This window comes from Urocampus carinirostris, chromosome 16, assembly GCF_059441175.1.
Source record: "Urocampus carinirostris isolate Australia breed hairy pipefish chromosome 16, RoL_Ucar_1.0, whole genome shotgun sequence".
NCBI classification, from domain to species: Eukaryota; Metazoa; Chordata; class Actinopteri; order Syngnathiformes; family Syngnathidae; genus Urocampus; species Urocampus carinirostris.
In genome coordinates this window covers 26,003,603-26,019,447 of record NC_142364.1, presented here as the reverse complement: position 1 = coordinate 26,019,447, position 15,845 = coordinate 26,003,603, and the positions used below count along the sequence as shown (strand labels likewise).

Sequence of the window (15,845 nt, the reverse complement as noted above, 5' to 3'; positions counted from 1 at the left end):
TCCCAATATGTCGGGGTTTGAGAAATCTAGTCTCAAAGTTGAACCATCTGGTTTGTTTTCTGTAGAGCTGCGATGTCATTGAAGGAACACAACTCTTTTAAAACGGCAAATCCCAACGGCGTTCCTTGTTTGGTTTTGCCACCTTTTACGTAGGCCTTTGTGGCTCTTGTTTTGTTTTTCACCACGTGACGCAGATGGTATAATTTTGCCAGGCTAGCTCCTCGCTAGGACCAGTGCTGCCGAAGGCTTTTCTGTTTTGTTTGTTCCCGGTTGGCGCTCATTGGCCGCCCACTGTGTGTCGTTTGGCCGGATAGTCTGGCGTTATCGCCGGTTTTGCTGTGTCTCCTGGTTTATTCCCAGCCAGCTTTTCGTTCTTGGTTCTTGGTTAATCAGGCGGCTGTGTTTTTCGATCGGCTAGCCTGGCAGTAGCACCGGTTTTGCTGTGTTCTAGAGTTTGTTTATTCCCGGCGCGCTTCGTGTTGGTCTCAGTAGCTATTGCCACCTTTGGTTGTTGGTTCCCAGTTAGCCTAGCTGCTCACTGCGTGTTTTTGGTCAGCTAGCCTAGCACCAGAGCTGGTTTTGCTGTTTTCCTTGGTTTGTTTATTTTTGGCTTGCTTTGAGTTTGTCGCCATAGCCGTTGCAATTTCTTTTTTTGTTGGTTTGCTTTTTAGACTGCGAGTTTTTTGGTTGGTAGTCCTTGTGTTTTTCCCCGAGGCTGCGGCCCCGGTAAGCTGTTTGTTTGTTTTTTTTGCCGGTTAGCCCCTTTTGGCTTCTCTGGTACCATTACGTCATACACCTTTGACGCAGCACCTAGCTGGTAGTACTGATGAAAGAGAGGCACGGCGGATGAGTGGTTAGTGCGTCCGCGGAACATGTGATCAAATCCAGCTACCAGCCTTCCTGTGTGGAGTTTGCATGTTCTCCCCGTGCTTGTGTGGGTTTCCTCCGAGCACTCTGGTGTCCTCCCACATTCCAAAAACACAAATGTCAGTTTAATCCGCCGGTCCCTAGGTGTGAATGAGCGAGCGAGTGAGTTGTCTGTCTCTGTGTGCCCTGCGATTGGCTGGCAACCAGTTCAGGGTGTCCCCTGCCGGAATGGGCTCCAGCACCCCCCAACCCTACTGAGGATAAGCATTGCAGATAATGGATGGATGGATAGATATTTGATAACAGTGGAATATTTTTGGGAAATATATACAGGGGAATAAATACATCCATATATATATATATTCATATACCCATATATATATACATACATCCATATATATATCTCATCTCATTAGCTACACCCCTTATCCTCAGTAGGGTCGCGGGGGTGCTGGAGCCCATCCCAGCAACCATCAGGCAGTGGGCAGGGGACACCCTGAACTGGTTGCCAGCCAATCGCAGGGCACACAGGGACAGACAACTCACTCGCTCATTCACACCTAGGGACAATTTGGACCGGCCAATTCACCTGAAACGCATGTTTTTGGAATGTGGGAGGAAACCGGAGTGCCTGGAGGAAACCCACGCAAGCAGGAAGTCTGGAGCTGGATTTGAACCTACGCAGGAGGTTCCCAAGACATGAACTGTGCCGCCGTGCTGCCCTTTATATATATATATATATATATATATATATATATATTATATATATATATATTTAATGCAAAAATCATGTACTATTCCCTCACATTTTGCAATTTTAAGAATTTGGGATTACCTTTAAAGCCACACACGTTTAAAGTCATAGGAAAGACCGATCTGGTTCCCATGCACTCACTTGGAGAGCTTCCGTGTCCGGCGGCGGCTGTGGCGATGGCAAAGGCTGACGCAGGCGACACGGCACATCGGGCATTATCTGCTGCAGACCCTAGCACAGAATGAAGACCGCGACAAAAGGCAGAATTAGGTGCCATCTTTACCCGATAAGGTGACATGAACTTTTGTGACGCGATACCTCCCGTTGGGCGGTAGCGCAAGTGTCGCGGCGTGGACGGTGAGCGGCATGGCGACACATCACCAGATTCATTTGAGCTGATGCCGGCGGTAGAGGGAGATTCCGGAATAAATTTGTCCAGGGACACAGTCTCAAGCACGGCTGTCGGGAAATGAGGAGGAATCAGATACAAGCATGGGAACAACACAGTGTAACACACTGATAATTAGTACAAGAAAAGAAAAAAAATGATGCTGAGGTTTTGAGTTTTTCCTTGCCTGCATGATGGTTTAAGATCAGGGAACAATGTAATTGTAACCTGATTTGACACCTACTGATTAGGATGAATGTTGCAGTTACTCTGTCACGGTTGCCATGGCGCCCAATCCGCCCCGCCCATGTGGCGCCAGCTGCGTCTCGTTAAAAGATTGGCTTTCTGTGTATTTTAAGCAGAGCGCTGTCACACTTCCCTTGTGAGCCCGTCAACGAACTTCTGCCCCGCAAGACGTGGGTTTCGACTCGGTCCTGTTCCTGTTGGTATTTCCTGCCCTGTATTGTTCCTGTTTATTTTGTCCTGTTTAATTTTGGGTTGCAGTTTTGTTTCCGTCTAGTTTTGTCCCATTTATTATTTTCTCCAGTTTTCGTTCCTGTCTAGTTTTTTCTGTTTATTTCCGATATCCTGATTCATTATCTATCCTGTCTGTCCTGTCCTGTACGTTATCGACCCCATCTGTCCGATATCAACTCGGGCAATTGGAATCGATCGCGTCGGTCTCTGGCTTCCTATCATTCCACGCCAGCCTGCAGCCTAACGTGCATGACTCCCCATTTCCAGTAAAACAAAAGGCTTGTGTAAGAACGTCACGCGTTTGGGTCCTGTTTCGGTCATGGTTCTTGACAACTCAGCTAATCCCTGGAAGAAAGCAAAGATACTAAACAATGGCATGATTTTTTGCAGAGGTAAAACTGGATAATTTTCCTGTGGCACACTCGCGAGGTTTTACAGCACATTGGTGTGCCTCAGGACACTAGGTGGAAAACTTTTTCTTTTAGTGCGGCTGATTTGCAGGACCAAGCCTGAAGCAAACCTGAAATTTCAGATTTTATTTGTGAGGACTTTGGAGAAGGAGAGGTGATTAAATCCTGTCTTTTGTAATTAAATCGAAGTTAAACAAGATTGCAAAACGTTTTTTAAATATTTCTTTGTCTGCAGAGGTTACCTTAACAGACAATTTCGGTAATTGACGGATTTTTTATGAGTTGACAGGAACATTTTAAGGCCGTCCGTCATTTTGAGGAGCCATAAACAACAGCAAAATCCAGTGTGGCACTTTAAAAGAGCGAGAGGCAGAGAGACAAAAAAGAACAATGACGAGTGTTTTTTTTTACAAAGGCAGCGGGCAAAAAACCCAGACCAGTCCCACCCGGACGGAGTGATTGAGATTTCAGGTCAGGCTCTGGGTTCAGATATTACCTCTAGTCTCAAACCTGTGGCCCAGGAGCCAAATTCGGGATGATAGTTTGAGTTTCCTAGCTTAAAATGATAGTTAAATGTATGTGCAGCCCATGCAAATCATGTGTTCATTTACTACTTATATATTAATTCTTAGAGATTTTCAATTTTGGATCTCATTTTGTGTGTAAAATATATTTGAGAACAGTGGAATATTTTTATCAGAGCCTTTCTTGTGAGTGGGCCCAACCTTACCCAAACCCTAGCTCCAGCGACCCCAAGTAATTTGAGCGTGAGACCACTGGGATAGATGTATCTAGGGCTGCAACAACAAATCGATAAAATCTAATATTCAAAGTGTTTGAAACGAATATCATCATGTCTTCGTTGTGTCGTGCAAGTGCATTGAATTTTGTTGTGACATTGTAGTGTACTTGGACTGTTGTGGGAACCTGCTTGTAGTACCACTTTGATACGGAAGAGGGCAAATCGAGACCATATTTTGTTGCACTCGATTCTCTTGATCCAGTGACGAACTTGTAGTAGCACTTTGGTTCAGCAGAGGGCGCCTGGAGACCATATTTCAATGCACAAGGTCGTTTTAATTTAAAAGTATTTGCATTCTCCTCGGATGTTGCCTCTCTTTTTTTCACTTATAAGACAAGTATTTTACATATTTGGAGGTATATATCAATTTTGATTGTTTTATACTAAATAATATTCTGTTGTTTTGTGCACTATTTTTCTATCTGTTCAAAACTCCAATATTTGAATACGGAAGAGAAAATTTTAAAAAGTGTTTTTAAAAATCCGATGTATTGATTATTGGCAAAATATAAACGTCCAATAAATCAATTATTAATATAATAGTTAGTCGCAACCCTACGTAAAGCTGATTTTTCTGTTGTTTTTTTTAAGAGGGGACTACTAACCTCTTCGGATGCTTCTCCTCAGTTTCCCACATAACGCATCAATGCGAGGCAGCTCACTACCCAGAACATCCTCTCCGCCCGGGCTGAGCTCGGGTGAGCTTGGACCCCGACTCAGATCCAACGGGGCCTTGGTGATGGTGGGTGGCGGGGACGACGAGAAGCCAAAGAGGGTACGGGACGGGCTACCGGTGGCGCTGTGAGGCGGCGGAGAGGAGGAGGCAAAGAGACCGGGCCCGTGTGTCGAGGTGGGTGAACTGGCGGCCGAGGAGGACGGCGTGGAGGACAAGTCCAGGACTTTGTGGCCCACCGGCGAGCTGAGGGACAGTTTGCGGGTGTGCACTGGTGAGGACGTGCGAGACGGGATGGACAAGGGCGGTGGGGATGAGAACTTGCGAGACAGGCGCGGGGATTTGTTGTTCAGGGGGTCTGTGCCCCAGGACGAGCCTTGGTTGGTGGCAAAGAAGAGTTCCAGAGACCTGAGGACGTGAGACCACCTGTCAAAATGTGTAGGTATTTCGGAGCTAAAGGGGTTGGTTGTGGTCAGACTATTGACAGCACTATGGAGGTGTTTGATATTTGTTTACTTGGACTGATCCAAGGCGAGCTGGGTGATCTTCAGGGTGTAGTCAGGACACAAAGACATAATGGACAGGCGATCGCATGAGAGCTGCTCAATCCTGACCAACAACATGAGGATGATGAAGATGAAATTATGAAGATGAAGACGACAAAGATGGGCACCGAACTGGAAACCAACGTAATTTATTTTAAGTAGTGTGGAACATTAAAGACACATGACATTGTCAACTATGTAAAGACGTGTTCATAATGATTTGGGGGACATTTTGTGGCTACCATAAAACATTAAACCATCAGTTAGAACAGGGGTCTCCAAAGTTCTTTGACCCAGGAGCTACTTTTTGTTCCTAATTGGTGCAAAGAACACACCGTTTGATATGCATTTCTAAAATAACTTACCATGTTATAACCATGTTGTTACTATGTAATTACCAGGTTAATTCTTGGATGTAGGGTTAAATAGACTCAGTCAACAACCTAATGCATCATTTTACTATAAAATAACAATGACCGAGCACTGGTAAGCTATATTCAGAATAGATCCGCTGGCAACTCAGCTGTTGTAGACCAATGAGTTGGAACAAAGGTAAGCAACCACAAGGCCATGGACTGGTACCGGGTCACACAGAAAGGAAAAAAAACAACCTTATTTTTCACTTGTATCAAATTAATTCCCAGTGTATTCAGGCATTTTTTAACCCTCCAAAATACTCAAATTAGCTGTGCCTTATTGTAAAATTTACCACTAGCATTTTACCGCTGACCTCGTTTATGGGAATTGAACCTTGATTGTAGATGACAATGGAAAAGGTATTTTATCTCATTATCACACAATTCTGGTGCCATGGTGTAACGTTCTAGTGGTGCATTATGGGAAAGATGTGAGCCAAAACAACATTGTACAACGTGGTACTGTGAGTAAAACTAGTGTGATGATGAGATAAAATCAAATGTCTTGACCTATGTCATCTAGATCCCTAGTCATCAAGTGATTTACACAGTGGATTTGGGCTTATTATTATTAGTATTATTATTGTTAATGTTATGATTGCGATAATGTAGTCAGACATTTAACTGTTTGGTTGCACAAACAGGATTGCGGACCACTGAGTCAAAATGTCAAAAACACGTTAACAGTGGTATGAATTTTGTTATTGTTAATATTTGAATCCATCAGTAACACATCAAAGATGTTACCCTATATGATATTGATGCATTTCGGTATGTCATTTGATAAAGCTGGAACCAATGTGGTGGTGTCCCTTTTAGGTTGGATCAATCAACACAAAAACAGGTCAATTAAAACATCAAAGATACGATTTGATGATGAATTATTTTGACCGTTTCTGCCTTTAGGGGGCGGTGTACAGTAAGACCTCGGTTATCGCGGTTAATGGGGACCAAAACCACCCGCGATAAGTGAAAATCCACGAAGTAGCGGCGCACCTTAAAAAAGTAATAATAATAAATTTAAAAAAAAAATGTTTAGTATTGGCAGCACGGCGGCGCAGTGGTTAGCGCTTGTGCGGCACAGTTCATGTCATGGGAACCTGTCGTGGGTTCAAATCCAGCTCCAGACTTCCTGTGCGGAGTTTGTATGTTCTCCCCGTGCTTGCGTGGGTTTCCTCCGGGCACTCCGGTTTCCTCCCACGTTCCAAAAACATGCATTTCAGGTGAATTGGCCGGTCCAGATTGTCCCTAGGTGTGAATGAGTTGTCTGTCCCTGTGTGCCCTGCGATTGGCTGGCAACCAATTCAGGGTGTCCCCTGCCCACTGCCCGGAGATGGCTGGGATGGGCTCCAGCCCCCCCGCGACCCTAATGAGGATAAGCGGTACGGCTGATGAGATGAGAGATGAGATGTTTATTATTGTTTTTTTAGACCCAGTTAATGGGGACCAAAACCACCCACAAAAACTGAAAATCAGCAAAGTAGCAACGCCCCTTCAAAGAGAAGAAGAAAAAAAAAGAAAAGTTTTATTTTTTTTAAATTATTATTTTTTAGACCCGTTTAATGGGGAGCAAAGCCACCCGCAAAAAGAGAAAATCTGCGAAGTAGCAACGCCCCTTCAAAAAAAAAAAAAAAAAAATCATCTCATCTCATTATCTGCACCGCTTATCCTTATTATTCGCGAGCGAGCCCCTAACCCGTGGCGCGGGTACTTTCGGGCGTGATACGCACGACACCGCGACGGCCTGTCGGAAGCGCAGCAGAATGGGCTGGGTCCACGCTGCTTCCGCTTCACCGCCCCCTAACCCCCACAGGTCCCCCTTACCCCTTTCCCCCCCATCGAGGGCCGTGTAGCGCCATGTAGAGCCATCGCGGCCCGAGCGGGAGACGTGACGTTGGTGACTTTTTTATCCGCGTTAACACAAAAAAAAAATTTGCATTACAGACCGCGAAGCTCTGAATCCACGAACGTCGAACCGCGAAGTAGCGAGGTCTCACTGTATATCATTTGGCCTCCTGAATGTCATTGTATTGTGCCGTGTAACCAAAATCGAGGGCCAAAGAGCACAAGGAAGGATATAAGATATGGGAATCAATCACACGATTTTCTTTTATTTTGCCCAGCCTCTGATGAGGACTTTGTTGTTTCGTCTCCCTCTAGGTGCAGCTCATGTTATGGCAAATAATGCAAATGTTTCAACTTGCACATTAATATAAGTGTTTATGATAGCTCATGAATTTTTGCTTATTATTACAATCTATATTGTTTTTTTTTAAATTAAAAACTTTCAAAACAAAATAATAAATTGAACAAACCAAAAAGTGAGTATTATTAATCGACATATTTAATCTAATAAATGTATAATGATTTTAAAAATAGTGTTTTAAGAAATATTTAATTGTTACCAATATCATTAAAATCCTTGAATTAAAAAAAACGTAACGTGTCTTTGATATTTTTGATGTGTGTGTCTTGAGATGTTCTTTAGGGGACATGTATGTGCTGTGAGTGGAAATAAAACGTATCCAAGAATAATTCTGTGTATTTTTATGATGGCTATGCGGCTTTGATGTTAATACGTAACGAATGATGGCAAATATGGAGGACTGATCCTAACATATGTATAAATAAATGTATAAATCCAAATATATGCCGTATCAATAAATAAAAACATACATAAATCCTCTTTGTATGACATAATTGCAATTTATTCATTCATTTGAGCATTTACTGGTTATTTTATTAATCATGTCGTGTATTTGGTGGTGAATTTTGTCATGTATTTTGTGATGTAAGCCATCATGAATTTTGTCATTTACTTTATTATGTAATATGGCGTGTATTTTGTCATTTTTTGTTGTGTATTTTAGTGTGTATATTGTGTAGAACAAATAAGCCCAGCAATAAAATGACTTCCACCTTTTTTGTTTCAAATAACTCACTTTGGAACGGATGAAACGACTGTGTCCTCTTTTGTACAGTTACCGGTCGTACCAATTTGCCGTGTACCGTAATGAAATCTGATAACATCAAGTTTTGAATTTAATTAAAATGTCCAAGGCTATGTATTGATAAAATAATGTTCTCGCCGTACGTAGTTATGTTGATTGGAGGGGTATTCTCAAGTACAGAAAATTACGCAAATGTCTTACTTCTTTGGCTTTCTAACAAGTTTAGCAACTTCAAACACCGCCCCCTGACACTGTGAGCATCAGATATCTAAGACAACCCCAAGGAGGTATGATCTGGTTAAGCATCCCTGGTCCATATAAAAGAAGGAACTGATTGATAGCTCATCATCTTTTCGACTTTTTTTTGGTTTGAACAATTTTATTGACACTATTAACAGCAAATAAACAATGTGAGGTTTGAACAATTTTTCTCGACAATCTTAACAGCAATTGACTGGCTCGCAGGACGGCCGCACCGAGCGGGCCTGCACTGCGGACTTGGCTCCATCACGTGGGCAACACGTTGAGACCAAATCTCTCCGCAACAACAATTAAGAAGACGGTTTCAGATTTAACACCATGTTTGCTGGTTCTTGGGAATAAACGTTTTTGTCTGTAAAAGGGAATCTCCCCAAATCGACAAGCATTATAAACTTTGTTTTGTGCTACTTTCAGCAGTCGAAAACTCTCGTAATCTCCGGCGTCTTCCCCTCCCTTGTTTTATCCCCCCTATCATTGATTCTTTGTGTTAATAAATTGTGTGTGTTATTTCCATCGGCCTGTTCATTGATTCCATTTTCTTGGGATTAGTAATTCATATCAGAACTCTAAGAGCCCAAAGTAATAACGTATTTATTTATTTTTTTATCAGTGTAGGAAATTCTAGCAGCCTTCAGAGAAAAAAAGATTTATGGTGGAGCACAAGCAACATCTGGAGGCAAATTCCTTTACTGATTGCAGTAAAGAATAATTTGTTTAAATCCTAACGATTTTCAAAATTAAAGCTTAAAAAAAAAATCTCTACGATTGTCTCCTATGTTCTTGTGTTTTTGTAATTTATTTTGTTGAGTATTTTGTCGTGTATTTTTTTCCTGTTTTTTTGATGGATTTTGTCACGAATTTTTCATTTATTTTGTCATGTATTTAGTCGAGTAATTGGTCGTGAGTTTTTTCATTTATACTGTCGTGTTTTTTGTCGTGTATTTTGTTGTGTATTTTTTCGTGTAATTTGTTATGCATTTTCATATGTATTTATTTTATGTATTTGGTCATGTATTTTTACATTTCTTTCGTCACAACAAAATGTTATTCAGATGAGGAGCGACCCAGTTGCCCGAACTTTGGGCTGATCAGTGATGAAGAAAGGCAGATAGGCAATAGGTGAAAAAGCTCTGCTAGTTTGAGCCCTCCTCCTCTTTTATTGTCAGAAAATACACAACAAAATACAAGAGAAATTTATAAAATACACGACAAAAAATGACCAAATGCATAAATATATGAATAATATGCATATGTTTTGTGTCATATACTGTATTTAGGTAGTAAGTGATATATTTGGTTCTTTTATTTATTTGGCATATATTAGTGGGTATTTATTTCTACATACGACAAGATTGCTCTTCCATAGGTGACCACTGTAAAAGAAGCAATACGTGTCTAAAGAATGGTTTTAACGAGGGAAGGACATGTGTGAGCCAGCTTGTACCTGACGGGGATGGACGTGAAGGGCTGCCGGTAGACGTGCGACAGTTTGCGGATTACGACGGCTGCGGTGGTGAAGATCCGGTAAGTGTGCAGGAAAGTGTTGAGGAAGTCGATGGAGAGGAAGCGCAGGTCGGTCAGGCGCTCCAGCAAGCGCTCCACGCTCGCGTAGCGGATTTGCGGAACTTTGCACGAGTTGAGAGTCTTGCTGAAACAAATGTCCACGTCGTCCTTGTGCAGGCGTGCATCCGACCTGTGGGAGGCGCCGGCGATCAGGTTTATGGCAGCTGGTGTAAATATTAGCTAAAATCAAGTTTCGTACACCCTTTTCATAGTCAAATTCAAGGACTTTTTAAGGACTTTCAAAGCCAATTTTTTGATTTATTGAGTACCTTTAGAAGAAAAATTCAATGTGAATCATATATTTTGCAGAGATTTAGATATTCTATATTTAATCATGCATCCATCCATTATCTGGACCGCTTATCCTCAGTAGGGTCGTGGGAGGTGCGGGAGCCCATCCCAGCTATCTTCGGGCAGTGGGCATGGGACACCCTGAACAGGTTGCCAACCAGTGGCAGGGCAGACAGGGACAGACAACTCACTCACTCATTCACACCTAGGGACAATTTGGATTGGGCCAATTAACCTAACATGCATGTTTTGGGAATGTGGGAGGAAACCCACGCAAGCACATGGAGTGTTCTATTCCAGCTGTCCTCGGGCAGTGGGCAGGGGACACCCTGAACTGGTTGCCAGCCAGTCGCAGGGCACAGACATAGACGATGCACTCGCTCATTCACAAAGAGCGAGAATTTGGACCTGCTATTTCTGGAATGCGAGGAGAAACTGGAATACCCTGAGGAAACCCACACAGGCACGGGAAGAACATGCAAACTCTGCACAGGAAGGCTGGTAGCTGGATAAGATCCTATGACCTCAATACTGTGCTGCGGACGTGCTAACCACTAATCCGCCGGGCCGCTTAATCATGCATATGATTTTTAAATGTTCAGTGGATCTTATATTTTTTGTAGCTAATATTTTTAGTTGCAGGAAGTTCTTCCTATTACAATTCACCATTGGGAAACTCTACCTTATTTTTTTGCACGGCCCATAATAAATGTCCACAATTTATGCGTAGTCCTTGCACAAATGAACTTTTCATAGTGCCCATAGTTAAGGTGTAGGATGCACTTATCCTCTTGGGCACCCGTAGGTGTTGACGCTTAATAGGAAAATAGCATACAAAATAATACCAACTGCTGTTAATCACGAGGGAAGAAGAAATGCAATGGCAAAGAAAAGCCACTATAGATCAGTGTCGATGTCCTTTTTAAGCAGACATGTTGGGAAACATGGCAACAATTTCAAGCATTTCACCCAAACTTAAACACAAAATAAAATGCATTTTCAAGAATTTAAAGCACCTATAAGAATTCTGTAAAATGATAGTGCTGGCTAACATCAGTGGGCTAGCAGGGGGATCTTAAGGAAGTCTGTCTAAATGTAATTTTTAATTGGCTGATGGTAGAATATTCTAATATGACACCGCCTACAAAGTTCTAATTGTATGTGTTTTCCAGTTACCATAATTGTTCGAGTATAAAGCGCAAACACTTTTTGCTAAAAATAATCAAAGTTCGGGTGTGTGTCATAAACGAGGGCTGGGGTGACACGCTTCGATGTATTACGGAAGTAAAGTACGGTATTTGCGCAATGTTTTATCATTTTGATCATCAAAGTATTCATATGGTTGTTATTAATACACTTTATAAATAACTATGTATTTGAGTTAAGTACTTCAGGTTGTGTTTACATGATTTCTCATTCGGTTATTTTTGCATTTTTCTGAGTGATCTGGTTTGTGGCTAGAGTATTGCCAGGCCACGTACAAATTCCAATGAGCCTGTTTGAACTAGACAAGGTTGAAAATAAGACCATTGGAAAATTCCACTACGTCCAGAGACTGTTCTTTTAAATCACTCCCATGTGTTATAAAACACCACCTCGACAAGTGTCCGATACATTTTGGTTAAAGTCAATTGTCTAGTTCACAAGCCCAGAATATATTCTCTTTTTTGTTTTATTTTCATTGTAACAAAATTTTCAATTGACCTTCTCTTTAATAGCTCTTGTTTTATTTACCATAAAGTCTGCTGAAACCGGATGTTGAATTGAGAAGGCAGAGTGAGACAAAACCTCCCCCCTTCACTTACTTGATCATGTGTGGCACGGACACTTTAGAGTTCTCCTCAAAGACGCTGGTCATCAGCCCGTTGCAGCGGATGTTGTCGATGCACTGAAGCAACATGAGAAGTAAGAAAATATTCTGTCTGGGTTATATTTTGACCCGTGTTGTCACTCTTACCTGGCTGATGTCACTGGTCCAGGCTGCTTTCTCCTGGCGCGAGGGGGCCAGCAGAACCACAGAAAAGAAAGGCCCATCGGAAGGCTCCACCACCAGTTTGAACTCTAGATGGCTAAAGCCTTGACCCGCTGCGTTGTCTGCGAAACAGACGCCACATCGGGTCTGACGCTTCGGGAGCGAATTTCGACCTGGTTTACTCACAGTCCTCATCACCGCTGTCCAGCTCCTCAATCAGGGTGCACTCCATCAAAGACAACGCACCTCCTTGCTAAAGCACAACAAAGATACATTGGTTTCAACAGCGGCCCATAGAAACGGCAAAAACGAATGAATAGCGATCTATGATGTCTTTGTAATTTTCATTTTATAAGTTTGATTGGGACTTGATTGAAAAATGAATCTTGAGTACATTTCTTAAATCTAAATTTCCCAGGCTAAACTTCTCTGAACGTTGACAGCAGCCCATCTCTGCAAAAAGAACTAATTGGTCCAGCACTCATTGCATCCCACATAACAGTTTATTTACTTGTAGTTGTGTTAGTATAGAGAATTCCTGAGCCAAATTTGCCTTGTAACTGCAATCCTTCAAGTTGGTGTTTTCACGTTTGATAGCCAGCAAACAGTTCGGGGTGTAACTACGTCACCGATTGTCCGTAAACAGACAGGACAGGCTCCAAACACGCAAGCATTCTGATCATGAAAGGGCTGTTTTTTTTTCTTACATTTAATTATCCATAATCTGACTTTCAACAGCATCCTAATTAGGAAGTAAACTAGATTATGCAGAATGGGCCCTTTATATACTATTACTTTCATTGCAAAAATGTATAAAATTGCTATACCGCATACTCTTGAATCAACTGCAAACCCGTCTAGGGAATAAACTAGCAGAAGCCAAATAATGGTGGTATGCCTAAAAAAACGAATGGGAGAAAGCCGGTAAAGGCAGGAATAGCGATATTCTAACATTTATTTTAGAATTCTGACTTTGAAGTGGTAAATTCTGACTTCATTTTGATTTGAGTATAAGTAATTTGATTCTGATCTTGTTCTAAGAATTCTGGTTTAGTTTTCTCATTTTTAATATTAAAGTCCGAAATCTGACATCGAAGTGAGAATTCTGACAAAGCTGATTGCTATGTGATTAAAGTTAGAATTGTCACCTTAAAAGGGACAGTTTATATTATTTAGCACCCACAAGAGGTAAAAAATCAAAATTTATCCTAATAATGAGAAAAATACATGAATGATCAAATAAACATTTTCTTTTATTGATGTTCACTTCGTTTTGTGTACTGTTACCCAATGCAAAATCTATTGCACCCTGGTCATCCTGGAAGGAGGATTACCACCACAGTTACTTATTTTCCTCGTTCTGAGGTTTTGAGTTTTTCCTTGCCCGCATGTTGGTTTAAGATCAGGGAATGCTCTAATTGTAACCTGTGCAGTCCTTTGAGACATCTTGTGATTGAGGGCTATACAAATAAATGTGTCTTGACTTGACATCATTTATTAAAATACTCGTAGATCGAAAAAGATGTAGAAATTTTACATAACATTAGCCTCACCTAGAGGGCATCGACATAATTATCAGCCATATTTTTTCTACGTGTACCCAAAAGCCAAAATGGCCTGTCAAAACAATTACATGAAAAATGGTGCCGTTTGATCACTTTGAGTGTCCATAGTTTGTATTCTTCCTTGTGCTTTTCAGCACTTGTTTTTGGTCACACAACACGACACAGCAACATCTAGTGATCCAATAATACACACTGTACCTCTTAAGTCACAATTCTGACATCAAAAAGAAAATTCTGACATTTTTATCTCAAAATTCTCACTTTAGAGTCAAGGTTCTGACTTTAAAGCAATAAATCAGAATCCTGCTAATCTTTTTTTCTTCTTTACTAAGCCTAATCCTCTTCTGTGGTGTACATTCATTTATCACCAACCAAGTTGTTTTAATCCTGTTGTCCTCATTTTGAAATACAGCTTTGTACTTTTTTATATAGCTTACATCGAAATGTGAACAAAAACTTTCATTTTTTCCAATATTGGGACCAATCTAGGCAAAGTCATTATATTAAAGGTAGAAAAATAAAATTAAAAAGAAATCAGGGGATTTTGTCCGATTTTTTAACAACACAGTGGCGGGTCAATTTGTCCCGATGCCAGGAGGGTTTATGGTAACTAGCAAAAATCCTCTCGACGGCAAATTTAGATAGTGAAATATACTATCCAAGCCTGATTGTCGCTCCCTTCTCTTTCTATTGGTCAGGATCTGGCACGCCATCTTCCTCCAAAAAGCATCAACCAGTTGTGGACCAAGAGACACCTGAGACCAATCTCCACACACCTGTCCCTAATTATCCCAAGACTTTATATTGACTGCTCGGACAGCACCCTGCGTCTGGTCATTGCATTTACCACTTCTACCCTGTTTTCTGTCACTATGTCAGGTTTGATTTTGTTTGGACGGGTTGATTGTTTTGTGAGCTTTTGTTTGTTTGTTACTTTGTTCATTGCATCTCTATTTCTGGTTTGGTCTTTGTTTCTGGTTTGCAGATTGTCAGGTTTGATTTTGTTTGGACATGTTATTTGTTGTGTGACTCTTTGTAACTTTGTTCCTTGCATTTCCATTTGAGTCCTTGTTTCTGGTTTTGATATTGTTAGTTTTGATTTTGTTTGAAAATTCTATCCATTTTGGGAATCCCTTGTTTGTTCATTACTCTGCTCCTAGTTTGGTTAATAAATACCATCCATATTTCTAGCACCCCTGTTTCCGTTACAGCCTCCCTTTGTTTTGGTCTACCTACAAAATGTAACACTATTTCCATTTCAATAATGCCCCAAAGACCCGATTAGGGCTAGCGAGGGGTCATTGCAGACCTTGAGCAAGTGCAGCTTCCCTCCAGACGTCCTGGTGCAGATGAGAAAGTGTTTCGTGAAAAGGAAGCACTGGCGCTCCCCTTCCTTGCGCAGCGACAACGAGCCCAGACGGACTTTGCTCAGCATCCCACGCTCACTGCTGGACGGTAGCTGGATGAGCGAACCTTTGGGGTGGAGAGTGTGCATTTCAGTCGGGGCCTGGCACAAAGTGCGATGTACAAAGACGGCATGGGACGAGCACCCACCCTGGCGCACAAAAGTCTGGCTAGTGTCCAGCAGGATATCACAGCCCTCCACAATCATCCTCTCGATTGCCAGATTCTTGCGGATGTTCTCTGTGTCGCTAACCTCGTCGTGCATCATCCTGAGCGCAGGCACGCACACACAAATACACTATTGTATGACTTTGGAGAAGAGCAACAACCCATAAAGTTGGAGAACATGTTTGTACTTTGATAGTTCTTCTAGTTTGGACTTGGCGAAGTTTAAACTATTTCTCTCCACATGCTCATGCGGGGTGTGCGCAAGCAACTCGTGAAGAGTGATGATGTAACGAGGAATCTGAAAACACATGCAAATTTACTCATCACATTTACTTTGG

The 15,845-nt window shown here is 41.7% G+C and overlaps 1 protein-coding gene across 4 annotated transcripts in view; it reads right to left on the bottom strand.

Moving 5' to 3' along the window:
• rasgrf2a (Ras protein-specific guanine nucleotide-releasing factor 2a) overlaps positions 1-15,845 on the bottom strand; it is a 44,830-nt gene that overhangs the window by 13,833 nt on the left and 15,152 nt on the right. For 3 of the 4 annotated variants that reach the window (XM_088355913.1, XM_088355916.1, XM_088355917.1), the window contains exons 8-18: positions 15,696-15,805; positions 15,490-15,608; positions 15,245-15,408; positions 12,557-12,623; positions 12,356-12,492; positions 12,204-12,286; positions 9,989-10,237; positions 4,888-4,980; positions 4,304-4,779; positions 1,940-2,080; positions 1,763-1,852 (exon numbers count right to left, since the gene is read on the bottom strand). In XM_088355913.1, the coding sequence (XP_088212039.1) occupies positions 1,763-1,852; positions 1,940-2,080; positions 4,304-4,779; positions 4,888-4,980; positions 9,989-10,237; positions 12,204-12,286; positions 12,356-12,492; positions 12,557-12,623; positions 15,245-15,408; positions 15,490-15,608; positions 15,696-15,805 (1,729 nt within the window). The remainder of the gene's footprint in view (positions 1-1,762; positions 1,853-1,939; positions 2,081-4,303; positions 4,780-4,887; positions 4,981-9,988; positions 10,238-12,203; positions 12,287-12,355; positions 12,493-12,556; positions 12,624-15,244; positions 15,409-15,489; positions 15,609-15,695; positions 15,806-15,845) is intronic. The other variant, XM_088355915.1, reaches the window with a different exon arrangement.